The sequence below is a fragment of the Chionomys nivalis genome, chromosome 11, assembly GCF_950005125.1.
Source record: "Chionomys nivalis chromosome 11, mChiNiv1.1, whole genome shotgun sequence".
Taxonomy (NCBI): Eukaryota; Metazoa; Chordata; class Mammalia; order Rodentia; family Cricetidae; genus Chionomys; species Chionomys nivalis.
This window is the reverse complement of record NC_080096.1, coordinates 70,282,333-70,300,249: the sequence shown is the minus strand read 5'-3', so window position 1 is coordinate 70,300,249 and position 17,917 is coordinate 70,282,333. Positions and strand designations below refer to the sequence as shown.

General features: G+C 37.8%; 1 protein-coding gene across 2 annotated transcripts in view; it reads left to right on the top strand.

Moving 5' to 3' along the window:
* The window catches only part of Kdm4c (lysine demethylase 4C), a 194,952-nt gene extending 178,225 nt beyond the window's left edge, over positions 1-16,727 (top strand). For both annotated transcript variants that reach the window (XM_057784161.1, XM_057784160.1), the window contains 3 exons: positions 1,395-1,514; positions 11,500-11,592; positions 15,697-16,727. In XM_057784161.1, the coding sequence (XP_057640144.1) occupies positions 1,395-1,514; positions 11,500-11,592; positions 15,697-15,873 (390 nt within the window). In that variant the 3' untranslated portion in view covers positions 15,874-16,727. The remainder of the gene's footprint in view (positions 1-1,394; positions 1,515-11,499; positions 11,593-15,696) is intronic.
* The last annotated feature ends 1,190 nt before the right edge of the window (positions 16,728-17,917 follow it).

The window sequence follows — 17,917 nt, the reverse complement described above, 5'->3', positions numbered from 1 at the left end:
GACATATATATATGTAGAATTACATTTATTCCTTTTAGGCTTTCCAGTTTGGTAGAATATTTATTGGTATCCTGTTGCTGTATTTTTTTTTCTTTACTGAGAAGGAAATGTTACTGCTTATGTCTTCTGACTAGTTTTTGTTTGAAGTCTGTTTTGTTGGATATTAGAATAACTATACCTGGTTGTTGCTTAGTTCCATTTGTTTAGAATACCTTTTTCCATGCTTTTACGCTAAGGTGCTATCAGTCATTAATGGTGAAATATGTTTCTGGAGGCAACTCTGGGGAGTTTACTCTCAATTGTTTTGTGGGGTGGGGGGAAGGTCATGGAAGGAAACATCAAAAGAGAAAAATATTTTAATACTGTTTGTGGGGCCACTAGGAACATCTGTGGAAGCAGTGACCTGCTCACTTCATGGGATGATGTACCAGCAGGAGGATTTGTATTTGGGAACAAACACAATTCTTTTGAGACAACTGAAGCAGGACATATCCCGTCTGCTCTACCTGCCATGTCCCCTCTATCCCTTGCCTTTCCTCTGGTGCCTGAATCAATCTTACTGATTTAAGGTCCTTCACCCTGGGTATTTTCAAAACATACCTGAAATTCATCTTCATTCATGGCATAGGAGCTCCTTAAAGGCACAATTTTCTTGTCTGTAAATAGAGATAATAATCTGTCGCATCATGGGTTAAAGGAGGTAGGCATGTAGTCCTACCAGCCTCTGAGTATCCATTGGCATTTGATATAGATTTTTTTACTGATGTTACTACTGGTAGATCAACCACACCCAACACAAATTGGGCAATAAAATTTTGATTCCATGGGAATAAAAGAAAGAGTTAAATCTCTACTTTGAACAAGTAGGGAGGTGGGAATGGATGCAGAAAGATTTGAGAAAGGGGGTGAATGTGATTTAACAAAAAATATACACTGTATCAAATTCTTAAAAAAAATACATAAACTATTACTTTAAAAAAATCTGCTTCAAAGAGTAATCACAAAGATCAAATTGTATCTATGCTAAAACACTTTGTTAATTGTAAAATGCTACAGAAATGTTGGATGTTATAAATCACTAGCAGTTCTATTCCTCAGCTAAAATACTTTGTATTATTTGAGCTTCTGCTTGAATAACTCATTGTCAAATAGCCAATATGAAGTGTTAGTGTTTTTTTTTCTGCTTTTCTTATGGAACTCTTTTGCAACTTTATGGTGTAAATTAAATCTTTAAGTATTCCTTTGCTTCATATCTCTTACCTGAACACCCAAGCAAGATAGAATCTGTAAAACAGAGGGACAGTTACTCCTTTTGTCACAGTTCATCATTTCCTAAGATCTAAATGCATTCAAGTAGGCACTTGCCTTAAAACATCTTTGCATTAATTCCACAGAGCAGAAACTGTGTGAAGCTGGGTCCTCCTGCCGAGGGAGAAGTCATCCAAGTCAAGTGGCCTGATGGTAAACTCTATGGGGCAAAGTATCTTGGATCAAATGTTGCTTATATGTATCAGGTGGGTGCTACTTTCTCTGTGGTTCTTGGTAAGATGGACAATAGATACCAGGAAGTGATAACATGAGTGTGCTGTGCATAAAAAGCCACACAAGTTTTAGTGCTTTTTATGAAAGACAAAACTTGAATTTCTAACAGTCCAGGTTTCAACTTGGACTGCCTGGTTGGACACTGAGAAAACCTAACATTTGGTCTGGTTCAACTACTAGATAATGGCTGTTTGCTTGTGTTTCCATTCTTAGAGTTGGTTTATCTTGCCTTAAGCCAGAACATGTAGCTGGGGGTGTTTTGCCTCAATAGTAGAGCACTTGCCTTGTATATGCAGGCACTGGATCTGATCTTTAACACTTCGGAGATTTTAAAACAATTTAGATAAAAATAAAATAAGATGTAACATTCATTTGCCAAATTGAAACAATATTACATATTAGTTCAAATTGTTTTGCATTGACTTTGTGTTACTCTATGTTGACTATCCAACTAGCACCTTGTGACTTTATTTCTTTGGCATCTCAGATAAACCAAAACTCTTGGACCATTGGCACAGATGTCCCAAGGAGCTTACAGTTGTCATCTACTCAAGTTTAAAAATAGTAGTTTAGGAAAAGTGAAACTGGAATTATTCTAATCTTACCAAAAATAAAAATGAGTTATACTCACAAAAAAGAAACAACATGGTTAGGGTAGCACAAATGCATTCATATTCCTCAGAGAACTTTAAAATTGAACATTTGTAGAAGCAACAGATTTCAGTAACACCGTGTCACAAATCAATATTCTCATGTAAATAGTATAGTAAAAACAGGGTGGCAGAACTAGAAGATTCAAACCCAATATCTTGAAGTTCAGCTTAAGAATAATAAGATACCAGTTGAGTATAGAAGAAAGTTAACAAACTGATAAGGGGCAAGGGCATAAATAGAGGAGTACAATGCAACACGCAGGGTACCAGAAGATAGAGCACAGCTACAAAACACTTCTCTCTCCACCTCTCATGCTTTCCTTCTGCACCTTCAGCTGTGTCTCCCTCTCAGCGTAGGGGCGTGCACACACACACACACACATACACACACATACACACACACTTGTCTCACATTTCTCTCCTACTTCTTGCTCTACAGCAAAGCCTCTGTACAAATATGAATCACATTTTCAGGGTCACACAGTATTTCTGGAGTAAATAAGTAACAGCCAAACTGATCAGTTTCTCTCAGGCTAGGGAGTTCATGCTGACTGGGTGTGTGAGTAAAGTAAGCACATAGCTCTGAGTGGTCAGTGTTCCTAGACAGAAAGTGACATTGACATTCAGGACTTAAACAAGAAACAGTTGGTTGACTAAACCTTGAGGTTTAGGAGTATGTGCAGAAAGTATGCTGAGAAAGTTATGTCTACTAAAGTTGCTTCATGCAATAAACACCTGGGAATGTGTCCTTATGTATTCATCTCCAGGAGCAACCAGTTTACTTTTAATTTGTCATGAAGTCTTTGTGACTGAGAATTCTGTTACTTTCCTATGTCCGTCTGAGTAATGAAAAATACCCTACTATTATTTCTATTCATCAGGATTATATAGTTAAGCAGAAATCATCTTCTTGATCATCCACAGCCATATGTATGCCCCGCGTAGGGTTAAAGGGCCAACTGGAGCAGGAAACCAGCCAATCACTCAGCACCCTGACTTTGAACCCAGAGCCATTGAAAGAAACACACCTTGAATCTGAGAGCCAGGGAAAGAAGCACCTTTAGCCCTAAACTCAGGACCGAAAAAACATGCCCTGACTCTGAAACCATTGCCAAAGAAACACACTTTGTCCCTAGAATCAGAGCCAGTGAAAGAAAAACCTTGCTGACATGCTCCCTAAGTGGGGCTGAGCAGGAAAACTAATAACTTTTTCCAGAGCCAGAGGAGATTGCTACATTTCTGCAGGGGCTTGCCGTTTAGCAGAGTGTTAGCAAAGAAGTATTATCTTGAACCAGAGAAGAAGCCCTTAAGGGAACAGAGAAGGGCTCAGCTGCAGCAACTATCCAGGAGAAGATCAAGATTGCTGTATCCTATGGCAAGACCATCCCCCACCACCACACCCTAGCTTCAGGTATCCTGACTTCCCAATAAGTCAGGACACCTTGCCTCCAGGGTAGAGCTGTCCTATTGTGGCTCTGTCCTCCAGAGCTGAGCTGTCCTATTGTGGCTCCAACCTCCAGAGCTCTCCTATTGTGACTCTAGGTAGCCTGGCTTCCTGATAAGTCAGGCTATCTTTGCTGCTCCATAGCTGTAAAACTCTCACTCCCCTACACCCAGTTGATAGAAATTTTTTCATGAGATAAACATACAAGCAGTGGGGAAAATACCCATAGCTGTTTATAGTGCCACATGAGAAAAGTTACAGAAACAAAGTTATGCATAGGTAATGGTCTCGTAAGCCTTGTTTCCCAAGTTTCTCTCCATGATGTAGTTGTTCACCTGGTCAACCACCTGGTGCGTTGACCTTATGGATATCATTTATCTTCTACTGTGTATTCTTAGTGGCCTCTGGTAAAACCATTGCCACCTAAAACTCTCAGCAATGACTTAAGTGTATCATACTATTCACAATTAAGTAAACCTCACACCTGGATTGGAAAATACAGGAGATCCCTAGAGAAAAGCTAATTAATAAATGAAAACAAAATGTCACATTTCATAAGGACATATTGAAGCTCTGTAACAAAACTGATTGCTACATAAAATTATCACATTTTAAAATCCAGGTGAATTAGTAATCAGTGTGTTAACCCAGCAATATAAAACTGTGGATATATATATATACTCAATGAAAGTTAAAGCTGGTATTAAAATTTTCTATTTAACTACAAGTAGTATAGAATTCCTCATTAAGCCAAGTGGCCCTTTGAGATCATTTTTTATTTTCTGTCTTTCACCTTTACCATTGAATAAGAAAGACATTCAATAAAATGTATAGAAAGATATACCTGGAGCACAGTGCAAAATATGCTAAATCTTTGTGTGTATGTGTGAATGTATGTATTTATGTATATATTTGTGGGTGTTTGTGGATGTGTATATGTGTGTGTATTTAATCTCTGTGTATATTTGTGTGGGTATTTTTGTGTGTGCCTATGTATATATCTTTTCTTTTTTCTTTTTTCTTTTTTACTATTTAAGACTGGATTTCTCTCCATAGCTTTGGAGCCTATCCTGGAACTTGCTCTGTAGACCAGGCTGTCCTCAGACTCACAGAGATCTGCCTACCTCCCTGCCTCTCCCTCCCAAGTGCTGCAATTAAAGGTGTGCGCCACCACCGCCCAGCCAGTTGTGGTGGCACTTGCCAGTAGGATTTGCTGAAGGAGGTGGAAGCAGGGAGGATCATGAGTTTGAGGCCAGCCTGGACTACACATTTAACCAGGTTTGGTGGTACATGCCTTTAATCCCAGCACTTGGGAGGCAGAGGCAAGTAATGATCTCTGTGAGTTCAACGCCAGCCTATGTATATCTTTGTGATTATATGTATGTCTTTATATCTGTGTGTTTATTTGTGTCCTTGTGTGTTTCTGAGTATATATGTCTGTGTGTGCCTGTGTATATTTGTGTCTGTGTATGTATATATATGTGTTTATTTGTGTGTGTTTCTGAATATATATATACGTATGTGTGTATCTATGTATGTATGCATGCCTGTGTATATGTATGTATGTCTCTTTGTGTGTATGTAAATGTTGGTGGGTGTATTTTTGCCCTGCACAGTAGTTCTTCTGTAAAATAGATTTTTTGATTCTCAGTCTGTAAATAAGGGGAGGTAAAGGCACGGGGAAGAAATTTTAATTATTTTTAAGGAAAAAGAAACCTTTTTTTGTATTTTATAAGAGCATGCAGCTGGTAACCAAAAGAGCATCAGAAATTACTATTGTCTTTATTGTAGCAAGAGAAATCAGATGTCCATACTTGGAATACAGCTTGGCTTCTGCATACCTGAGACCTGGACAGTCGAGGACAGTGTTTTAGTCAAGGACGTTGTTTTAGTAAAACTGTCTTTCTCACATAGAATGTTCAAATTACTTAAAACAAAGGAAAGTAGTCACAGGTAGTTATAGCTATGTCCTCAAATGTGTAAATGAAAAGGTTCATTCACAATCCCAGAGAGCCTAGACAACAATGAGGGCCCCAAAAGAGACATACATGGGAAGTAGAAAAAGACAAGATATCCTGAGTAAATTGAGAGAGTGGGGATCATGGGAGAGGACAGAAGGGGAGGGGAGAGGAAGGGAAGGGAGTGGAGAAAATATGTATAACTCAATGAAAATAATAAAAAAAGATACTATGTTTTCATATACTAATGAGGTTTACATGCTATATAGTGAGGACTACTTGAATTTGGAAACTTAATAATAGTTATAAAAACTTCTTAACATGGATTGGAAAGCTGGCTGAGGCTGTGGAAAATGTGACTGAAGTGCCGCACAGGATCCTTTTGCTCCAATTCTCTACCAATACCCTCGAATGACTGGCCTGGAGGATATAGAGAGAGCATAGTTATGTTTTCCCACAACCAATCTCACAAGGGAACACAAGAAGTCAATAAACCTGGCCCAGTCTCTCCAACAGATGCAAATATTCTTAGACAGGAACTCTACAAGATAAAAAGTTAAATTAGCTGGTGTTTTACAGGAACATACATTGGCACATTGCCCTAATTCTTCTATGTCAGAACCTTACTGGACATAAGTAAAGTACATAGTTGTCTTTTACTGCATGAGATTGCTAAACACTTATTATTTTTTCTTCTGTTAGCTATAGTCAGGTTTCTCCCAAATAGTAGAGAGGAACATAAGCCAGCAAGCATAGATAGATAGATAGATAGATAGATAGATAGATAGATAGATAGATAGATAGGTAGGTAGGTAGGTAGGTAGGTAGGTAGGTAGGTAGGTAGGTAGACAGACAGACAGACAGACAGACAGACAGACAGACAGACAGACATAGGTAGGTAGGCTGATAGACAGACAGACAGACAAATAGACAGACCACAACCCACATGAAGACTTACGTGAAACAGAAAGAGTGAAAGGAAAATAAAGACTAGAGGCACAGAAGGCAACATCAAAATAGGTCACTATGACATCTCACAAGTTTACCACACATCAGTGTCAAAAAAAAAAAAACAAAACAAAAAACATAGATAATGGGATAGCTGAAATGCTAGAAATGATTTCAGGGTCCTACTTTTTGTTTTTTCCAGATGGGTTTCTCTGTGTAACCACTCTCTCTATATGTACTGGAACTTGCTTTGTTGACCATGTTGCCCTCAAACTCACAGAGATCTGCCTGCCTCTGTCTCCCAAGTGCTGAGATGGTGTGTGCCACCCCTATCTGGCTTAGTGTCCTCCTTTTATAAAGGTTAAATGACCATGTAGAAAACTTAAGAAAACCAATTCAGGACCTAGATAAGAAACTCAAGTGGAAAAAGGTATGCAATTGAGAAGAAAAGTTCAAGGGAAAAAAGTCAAAAAGAAATGCAAAAAAAGAGTATGCTGATCAAATATAATATATAATGGATATGATTGACAAGCAAAACCAAGCAAAAGAATGACTATCAAGATAAAGGACAAAGTGAGATATTATGACATCCAGGCTTCTGTTAAATCAAAAAAACAAGAAAAAGAAAAGAACATTATCCTGACATCCAAGAAATCTGGCATACGTTCAGAGTGCCAAACCTAATAATCTCCAGAGAAGCAGAAAGAACTGTGATAAAAATTGGGCATACTCATTCTTTGAATCGTAGCAGCAAATTTACTAAAGCTTGAGAAATGCCCATCCACTTAGAACTCCCAGAACAAATAACCAGAGAGATCCTCATGTCCTAAAGTCAAGATGTCAAACATATAAAACTTTAAAGACCTAAAACAAAAACTAAAGAGATAGAGAGAACATTATACACTTATCACGGGAATAATTCACCAAGAAAATATTGTAATTCTAAGCATTTATGCACCAAACCAAGAGTATGCAAGTTCCTAAAAGAAACAGTATATAGCTGAAATCACATGTGAATCCAACACAGTGTTATGGATGACATTAGTATCCCACTCTCACCTAAAGACAGGTCACCCAGAGCCTCCCCCCCCCCCCAAAATGTAGGTAAATGGATGAAGCTAGAAATAATCATCCCAGATTTTGAGTACCATGATCCAGATCACATGTTTTCTCTTACATGTGGATGTTAGATTTTAAGATTTTGGTATTATAATAACCACAGAAGTTACATTCCTCATAAGCGTCTGGGAGAAGGAAAGAATCTCTCCAGGAATTAGAAATAGAATATATGTTCTAAAGAGATAAGGGAGTAAATATAATTAGAGGAGTAAATGGGTTATAGAGGGTAGGGTAAACGAGGGAATGTGGGGGGGGGGTCCTTTTTAAAACCTATATGGAAATATGCTATTTTAGATACTTTTGTGTGTGTGTGTGTGTGTGTGTGTATGCAAAATGGAGTCATCTTATAATGGAGACAGTGCTCCAACTACACATGTAAAACAACCAAATAAAGACATCTTTCACCAAGTAGAACATCCACTGCCAGAAATTGGTTACATCTTATTGAGTCATTGACCAAAGGCAACTTGTAGACACCTGAAACACAATAATATCACAGGCTATTGCCAAAGAGAGCTACTGGTTATTTTTGGCAACCTGATAATAAGATCCTATTGCCAAACATGAAAAAATAAAGTCAGTACTCAACTAGAAGCTTCACCACTACTTAATAGCATTCATAATACTGGAAGGTATTCTTTATACTACCAGAGGAGAAAAGTAATCGTGAATATCATCCAACTATAAACCCTGTGACTTACATCAACCTGTCTGCAATGTATTCTAATGCAATAATGACAATTTGTGCAATAATGACACAAATGTTTTAGGAGAAACTGATCACCTTTTGATTTGATTTAATGTTTGCTCCATGAGATGGACCCATACCTGGCACTACTAAAATACCAAAAACCTGAGCCTAGATAGATCATGGACATGGGGGAAGACCTGCTTCTATTATTCTACTAAAGGAACATAGCAATAAAATGACTCCTGATGACATTAAACCCATCAAGCGGAGTAGCATTCATCCTAATCAGAGAAACTTCTTGCAGTAGATGACAACAAAGAACCACAGCAGGACAATGTGCAGAGTGAGTGCCTCAGGGAGAATGTCTCAGCTCTGAGGAAGAAATGATGCTTTTTGTTATTATGCAGTAATTTTCCCAGATAAATAGCTTTATGTTCTTATAGAGCATTAACTCTTAACTTCTGTTTTAAAATTACTTTTTTATTGATTTTTATTGAACTCTACATTTTTCTCTGCTCCCTTCCCTGCCTCTCCCCTCCCCATTTAACCCTCTCTCAAAGACCCCATGCTCTCAATTTACTCAGGAGATCTTTTCTTTTTCTACTTCCCATGTAGATTAGATCTATGTAAGTCTCTCTTAGTGTCCTCATTGTTGTCTAAGTTCTCTGGGATTGTGGTTTGTAGGCTGGTTTTCTTTGCCACCTATGAATGAGTATATGTGATAATTGTCTTTCTGCATCTGAATTACCTCACTCAAAATAATGTTATCTAGCTCCATCCATTTTCCTGCAGAATTCAAGATGTTATATTTTCTGCTGTGTAGTACTCCATTATGTAAATATACCACATTTTCCTTATCGGTTCTTCGGTTGAGGGCATTTAGGTTGTTTCCAGGTTCTGGCTATGACAACCAAAGCTGCTATGAACATAGTTAGCACATGTCCTTGATTGAGCATGATTGAGCATCCTTTGGCTATATACCCAAAAGTGATATTACTGGGTCCTGAGGAAGGTTGTTTCCTAATTTTCTGAGAAATCACCACAGTGGCATCCAAAGGGGCTGTAACAGTTTGCATTCCCACCAGCAATGCAGGTGTGTTTCCTTTTCCCCACAATCTCTCCAACATAAGTTGTCATCAATGTTTTTGATCTTGGCCATTCTTACAGGAGTAAGATGGAATCTCAGAGTTGTTTTGATTTGCATTTCTCTGATGACTAAAGATGTTGAACATGTCTTTAAAGTGTCTTTCAGCCATCGTAGATTCCTCTGTTGAGAGTTCTCTGTTTAGGTCTGTACTCATTTTTTTTTTATTGGATTATGTATTCTTTTGATGACACATTTCTTGAGTTCTTTGTATATTTTGGAGATCAGACCTTTGTCTGATGTGGGGTTAGTGAAGATCTTTTCACATTCTGTAGGCTTTCGTTTGGTCTTGTTGACTGTGTCCTTTGCTTTACAGAAGCTTTTCATTACTAAGACAGAGAATTACAGACCAATCTCACTCATGAACATTGATGCAAAAATACTATAAAATACCGGCAAATCGAATCCAAGAACACATCAGAATCATCCACCATAGTCAAGTTGGTTTCGTCCCACAGATGCAGGGATAGTTCAATATAAGAAAATCTGTCAACGTAATCTACCATATTAACAAACTGAAAAATAAAAACCATATGATCATCTCATTAGATGCCGAAAGTGCTTTTGACAAAATACAACATCCCTTCATGATAAAGGTCTTGGAGAGAGCAGGGATACAAGGAACATGCCTAAACATAATAAATTCAATATACAGCAAGCCAACAGCCAACATCAAACTAAATGGAGAGAAACTCCCAGAGATTCCACTGAAATCAGGAACAAGACAAGGTTGTCCATTCTCTCAATATCAACATAGTTCTTGAGGTCCTAGCTAAAGCTATAAGACACCAAAAGGAGATCAAGGGGATACAAATCGGAAAAAGAAGTCAAATTCTCACTCCTTGCTTTGATATGATAGTTTACATAAGCGATCTCAAAAAAATCTACCAAGAAACTTCTACGTCTCATAAACATTTTTAGTAATGTAGCAGGATACAAGATTAACTCAAAGAAGCCAGTAGCCCTCCTATACAGAGATGATAAAAAGAGCTGGGGAAGAAATCATTCTCCCATTCCTTTAAGATACCCTTTTTATCTCTTATAGTTCCCTTTCAGCTTCATCAACACACACACACCAAACAAAAATAAATTTAAATCTTGGATATTCAATATTTGTCTTCCTGAGTCTGGGTTTCTTCATTTAACACAATAATGTCCAGTTTCACACATTCTCCTAGAAATGACACAATTTTACTTTGTTTATAATGAATAAATTCCTTTTTATGTGCTTACCCCTTTTTCTTTGTTTACTGGTGTATATCTAATGTGGATCCATTTCCTTACTATTTTGAATAGTACACAAACATGGATGTGCAAGTATCTCTGTGGAGTATTGACTTAGTCTTTCGGAGATGCACTCAGGAATGGCGTGATAGACCATATGATAGTTCTGTTTTTAGATTTGGAAGGAACTTCTATACTGCTTTCCAAAGTAGCTGTAGCAGTTTAGAGTTCTACCTGCAGAATATAAGGGTTTTACATTCACCACATCGCACCAGCACTTCTGTTTTTTTTTTTTTTTTTGTTTGCTGCTAATAACCATTCCAATTGAACAAGAATCTCAGAGTTGTTTGAATTTCTGCTTCCTTATACCTCAGAATATTGAACAATTTTCTTAGTTATTTATTGAGCATTTTTATTTGTTATGCGGCAGTCTATTCACTAGCCCTTTTACTGACCAGATGATTGTGGGGAGGTTTTTGGTCTGTTTAGTTTGGTTTGGTTTTTGTTTATTTCTCAGAAATCATCTGATCAGCCCTCATATTTTCTTCTTTAGTTTTGGGGATGATAAAGATTTCATAGCTCATATTTCAAGTCTGTCCTGTTCAATATTAGTTGGATAAGAGAAAATGCTTTTCCAAATTCCCTGACTTTGGCTGGTTCTGTATTTGTTCTGTTACAGTCCTTTACTCCTTTTTTTTTTTCATATTTAATTGGAACTGAGAAAAGGTCAATACTCGTGGTTTTACTAAATAACACAATGCCTTATGTTTCTTTAGGTTGAATTTGAAGATGGATCCCAGATAGCAATGAAGAGAGAAGACATATACACTTTAGATGAAGAGTTACCCAAGAGGGTAAAGGCTCGCTTTGTAAGTGCTAATGACAATTGCTACTTTGGGACCCCCAGTGAAGTCCCCATCCTCTCTATGCTTTCCCAATTCCAGAAGAAATCAACCTTGGCATTTTGATTAATTTTGAAGCCTAAGTAATTTTTCCCTTGTTGTAACCTGTTGAATGCAAGTCTCCACTGAGACAGAAAGAGGAAAACCAGTGCGCACATGGCTTATTTTTTCTTCTAATGAAATCAAACAAACAAACAAACAGTTCCTTGTGTTAAAATTTATTGACACACAATTATGGTTATTAAACTTGTCCTTTGTCCCTCTGGGGACAAACAAATATGAAGGTATTCACTCTTAGTGGGAACTATGTTAAAAGGAAGTATTCAGCAGTAGATTTAAGAGAGTCAGCATTAGCGAATGGTGTCTAGTAACCTTATCATGTATTGTTGAAGTTCTATGTCTCACGCCCAGTGATGCTTCTTTCCAAGCTCTCACTTGGAAAACAACAAAGCAAAGCCAGAATATTAGTAGTTAGAAAACTAAAAGAGGTATAATAAACACACACACACACACACACATATATTTGGGTATACTTTCAAGTCTACTGCATGCCACTAAATAAGTAAACATGGATGGCTTAAAATCTGATTTTTTTAAATATGTATTTTATAATACTGTAGGTTCCATACTATTGTATTATAGCCCAAAATGAAGTCTATTTTACTCATTTAGACTCTTATCTGTATCCTCCTGAAATGATAAATTGTAATAGAGAAGTTAATTTTCTGAGTAAATTTAACTCTCTTTCATCCATTCTTATGATTATGTCCTCTTATAGTACAGTGACAGAGTTATGATAGGTAGGTTAGTTATTTTTGGAAAACCAAGGGCTTTTGTAAATGGAAAATTGAGTATTTTCTTCTTTTGTTGGATGAGATCCTGATGACAGGGAACCCAAAGCAGGTGAGTTCTCTCTCAGCAGCACTTCCAGAGGAAGCACTTTAAAAATTCAGGAGTGGGGGGAGGCGAGGGAAATGGGAGGTGGGGAGGAGGTGGAAATTTTTAATCAAAAAATAAATAAATAATAAAAAATTTCAGGTTAAGAGAAGAGACATTGTTAGTACTGCTGTTTACCCAATGGGAGACCTGCACACTCTGAGAACATTTTAATTTAAAAAAAGAACAATAGGCTCTCTGCTCCTCAACTAATATATTTTTCCACCTGGGAAAGCTCATTAATAGAAGATATTTTATGGTTAGAGAATATTTTTGACTTGACGAAGATTGATAAGCAGCCGTTATCATTGAGAGTTTACTTTTTAGTGACTTTGCCTCCCTCGAATTCTTCTGGCTTGGAGAGATATGTTTTAAGAGAGTCAGCCAGCCACTAATGACAGTGCTGGATTGTTTTCTACTGTCTTCAGAAACAGCCCATTACCTTTTATTGTCTCATAAAGTAACCATGGTAACCATTGCATAATTAACTAGACCTCCTGGTAAATTGACTTTTCTATTGTGTTTAAGAGGCTGACTTCTGCTTTTTCTTCACAGGGCAGTAGATGTTTTATTTCCTCATTTGATTACATTAACACTTATAAAAGTGAAATATAAGTCAGAGGAAGTGCTTTCCAAGAGTTACTAAAACAATGTTTCCTCCTGATGATAGAAAGACAACCAACCAATGCACGACTTCTAAATTTCCTTCCCAAGTGAAATATGATACTTTCTATGGAACCTGTAGATAGTCTGGCACTCTGTATAACTGCTTCATGAGCTGGTGTGCAGAAATATACACAGCTGCCAACCTGAACCATTTCCAGTTTCCAGGCTTCCTCATGTCTGCTCAGTTATTTTTCTCTTCATTGTTTTCACAATGGACCTTTTTGTTTTCAACTCCTAAGAGTCTGTCTACTTTGTTACCAACGTAAGATATGTGTGTTGCTATCATTAGAAAAAATCATACGCCTGACTTGAACCAGTGGAAAACATATTCTAGATGCCAAAACAGTATTGAGTATTGAATCAGGAACTAAAATTGGTGTTTTAGTATAGACTCTAGGTTTGGTCTTTACCTGAGTATCTCAGCAATAACCTATACTTTTCACTAAGCACTTACCAAGCAGTAGGTAAGTTTCACACCTATTACTTTGTATTGGGACATACAACATTTGATTTATAGTTGCTAATATCCTTTACCTTAAGGAACACATGATGGGATGAACGTTGCCTATCCCCGCATTCGTGTTCACAGGAACTTCCAGCTTTCGTGTAGCAGAGACTCTTCTATGGAAGTAAAAGTATCCCAGACCCAGTGCCAGTAAAATGAGGCTCAGAATGGAAATTTTAATATTTTCAGAGAAGGAAGTAGGATTTGTTAGGTTGTAAAAGTCTGGCCTTGGGAATGTGCAAATTGTATTGAGGATAGGTAAAAAAATGAAAAGATTACAGACAGGTATATGTACCCCTCTGTAATCATTTAACTAGTGTTTTTCGAAAGCTTTTTTTCTAGTGGTTTAATGGGAGATAGATTGGGACTGCTGCATTTATTGCAGTGATTCAGAAGGAGAAATGGGAGATCCTGCATACAGAATCATGACTGTTTCAGATATATGGAAGAGACCTCCTGACTGGATAGGGATAAGAGGGATCCACAGTGCCATTAAATTTTTGACAGATAACTGGACAGATGAGCATGGTATTCGCATTTAGGAAATTTAAGAAGGGCAATCATGGTGGAAGAAGTCCTTGAGTTCTATTTTATACAGACTATATAGAGAGCACCTGAAGCAGATGGTCTGAAGTGCATACTGCGTAGGGTTCTCATAGGTCCTGATGCAAGGGATCTAAGTCAGTGAGAAAAACAATCATCATCTTTGTATTGTAGTAGGTGCAGGTGCTGAAGCAAAGACTATAGGGCAGAGCCCCCAGGTGAATAGATAGTTAAGACAGTACATCAAAAATGAGCAAACAGGTGGCCAGTGAGGTAGTTAAGCAACAGAAAACTGCTATAGGAATTAGAAACTAAAGATTACTCACACTAGCTTCAAGAAAGTGGGGAGGGGACAAAGGAACAAGAAATAGAATTCAGGGGCTGGAGAGATTGGCTCAGGGGTTAAGAGAACTGCCTATTCTTCCAGAGGTTCTGAGTTCAATTCCCAGCCAACCACATGGTGGCTCATAACCATCTATAATGAGATATGATGTCCTCTTCTGGCATGCAAGCATGCCTGCATGGAGAATACTGTATGTGCAATAAATAAATCTTAATAAAAAAGAAAGGAAGGAAGGAAGAAATAGAATTCAGAATTAATTAAGAATGACTGTTGACCTCCCCACCAAAAAATGTTTGGGCAAAAGCCAAGTAGAGATTAAGACTAAGAAAGCAATGTAAAACCTACAACTCCCATTCTAAAGGAAATTACAGATTATTCTGGAGCAACCTTGCTTGGTCATGACTCAGAATATAGATTTAGTGTAACTAAAATTCCATATTACATCATGGAACCAGCCTCATGAAGTTTTATGGTTTTTCAGAATACAGAAAGTTATGGGCAAGTTTAAAATAACATGGATACGTAAGAGAAGTATGTAGCAAGATGGGGAAGCTTTGCTATAGGTCCAAGATGCTATCTGATGGCATAGTTAGCTTTTGGATTGGTGGGAGCTAGTCATGTGTTAAGTTAATAGATTCCCTAAAGTTTTAATCTGTGAGTTGCAAGATGTTACTTTCAACCCAAGGGGCAAGGTGTGCCTGTTCTGAAAGGCTACAACAAGTGATTGATCTTTAGGCCTGCAGCATTCTAATCTCTCTGCAGTTATTATTTAAATTCTAATCAGTCCATCAGTGTCTAGAGACCTAGCCTTCTTTTAGGAGTTTTCATTTACAGCCAATACAAAATGAGACTTTAATTTTGTTTTTGTTTGGGAAAGCACCTTGAAGGTAGAGAAATTAAGACTAAATGGAGTCATAAATCTATGCCATATGGCCTGTATGAGAGTGAGCTGTTGAGCAAGAATAAAAATCTATGAGTATGTTTCCTTCTACCCTATGACAGATTCGACCTCAGCTGACAGAACCAGATCTGTGTCCAGTGTTTCCTGTAGTCAGTAATAATATACTTTTGCATTTAGTCCACAGCCTCTGACATGCGATTCGAAGACACGTTTTATGGGACAGATGTAATCCAAGGTGAGAGAAAGAGGCAAAGAGTGCTGAGCTCCAGGCTTAAGAATGAGTATGTGGATGACCCTGTATATCGCACTTTCCTGAAGAGTTCTTTCCAGAAGAAGTGTCAGAAGAGACAGTAGTTGATAAACTACTGCAGCAGAGAGAGCTCAGAGCAGCTCAGACCTGAAGAGGGAAGACAGAGGGACACTGTTGGGTATGCACTGAGACAGGTGACTGGGTGTTTCTCTGACATTAGTAATAGATAAGGCTTCCAGAGTTTTGGTTGCCAAACAAGGAAGACATTGATTCTGTATCTGATCACTCCCTCAGACATATATTTGACCCCAAAGAATATTCCTAAATGAAAGGAAATAACAGTGAATGGCCCACTAGATAGAATTCATGCCAGAGAAGAGGGGTTAACTCTCTGTGGCTCAGGTCCCTCCTCAGGGAACATATATGGAGGCTCCTCTTCCCCAGCTCCTTTTAGTGGAAGCCTCATCACCCAAGAGGGAGGGTGATAATTTATGTGTTTTCCATAGTCAGGGAAAGACTCTCACATTTGTTTTAAGTGGCAGTTTTTATAAAACATTTTTAAAACACAAATGGCATGAATGGTAATGAGATTTACCTATGTGCTATCTGTATTTCCCTGTACAGAATGTTTCCATTTTTTATATTATTACTTTTGATTGTGTCTGAAAACTGAGTTGGCCTTTGTAAGAGGAAAATTTTTGCTCTTGAAGAGGAATTCATATGAAGTCTATGGGAATTTTATATATTTACAGAGGAAAAATCTGAGTATGATATTTTGAACACTTCACAATTCCTGTTCTGAATAGATATTTATAAAATATATATTTCTCTCATTATGTGTTTGTAAAATTTAGAATTTAAATAAATATACTTAAATGCATAGTTTTGAACTAATGTAATATGATTTTCCTTTGCAAAACAGCCTGGAAATGTACTAGTATTTAAAAATTAAAATCTGTTTTCTCCTGTCCTGTCTTCTGTCTTGGCTTATTTGTCCATGTTTAAGCCAGTAGATAAATGAGCTTTGGGGCAGGTGTGGTGCTTCATACCCCTTATCTCAACCCTTGAGAGACTGTTGTCTGTCTGTTTCCTCTAAATTGAAACATGCCCTCCAGGAGGGAAAGTGCTGCTCATGAAACTCCAAAGGTAGACAGAAAGCCATATGTCTGGGAAAGCAGAAACTGGAATTCTTCTCAAAGGCCCCTTATCAGCTTCGTAGGTAATGAGATCCCTGGCAAGGAGACTTTGACCAACTAAGATGCAAAGGAGAGCATCTCAGGATTATCTGCCTGTAAACTGTGCAGAGAGCTCCAGTATTTCAACTTTTTAATTATATGGCTGCTTTTGAGATATCTCTCTTTCTCGTAAGGAACTCCTCGCTCATTCCTTAAAAACTTTAATAAAAACGCATTGGTTCAAAAAAAAAAAGACCTCATTGGTTCACCAAGTTGTATACATTGGTCTGTTGTGAGTTTCCTTTCTGGGATGAATAGGTATGTATGGTAGGTGTGTACATGATGTGAGTGGGTGTGGTAGGTGTGCCTGTTGCATCTTCCCAGGAAAATCACACAACAGGCTGAGGCAGGATGATTTAAGTTCAAGTCCAGTCTATGCTATGGGAAAAACTCCATCTCAGAATCAGAGCCTGAGAAAAACACATGCTATTGGGGAACTCTCAAGACAGTTTGTGGCACAGGCTTTTCAAGCCCTTCTTTCGTAGCTGAGCACCTTCATGCAGGCATCACTGAAGATAAATTATCATCAGCATGTCCCCAATACCAGCTGGTGTGGTCCTCACTTTTAGACCATTAATGATCTGAGTCCTTTCAGTTATGAATCACTAGTTACCCAAAGTTTTTTGGCCCCTAGTTATCACTGGAAGGAACATTGGGAACGTTGAGAGTTTCAAGTTATCCCCTTCATTTTACAAATGAATGAAAGACTGGCAGGGAAAGGATGCCCCAAAAGTACATATAACAAATGAGTACACATTTCCATTTGCCTGCTGCAAATTAGTTTGCTTTATAGGTCTTAAAGTTGGCTGTGGTGAACTTGTCTTAAGCTAATTCACAGCTACTTTCTGTGACTCTCAATAGGGTAGGCCAGGTATAGTCTCACAATAACAATAGACACAGGAGAGCAGGTAGG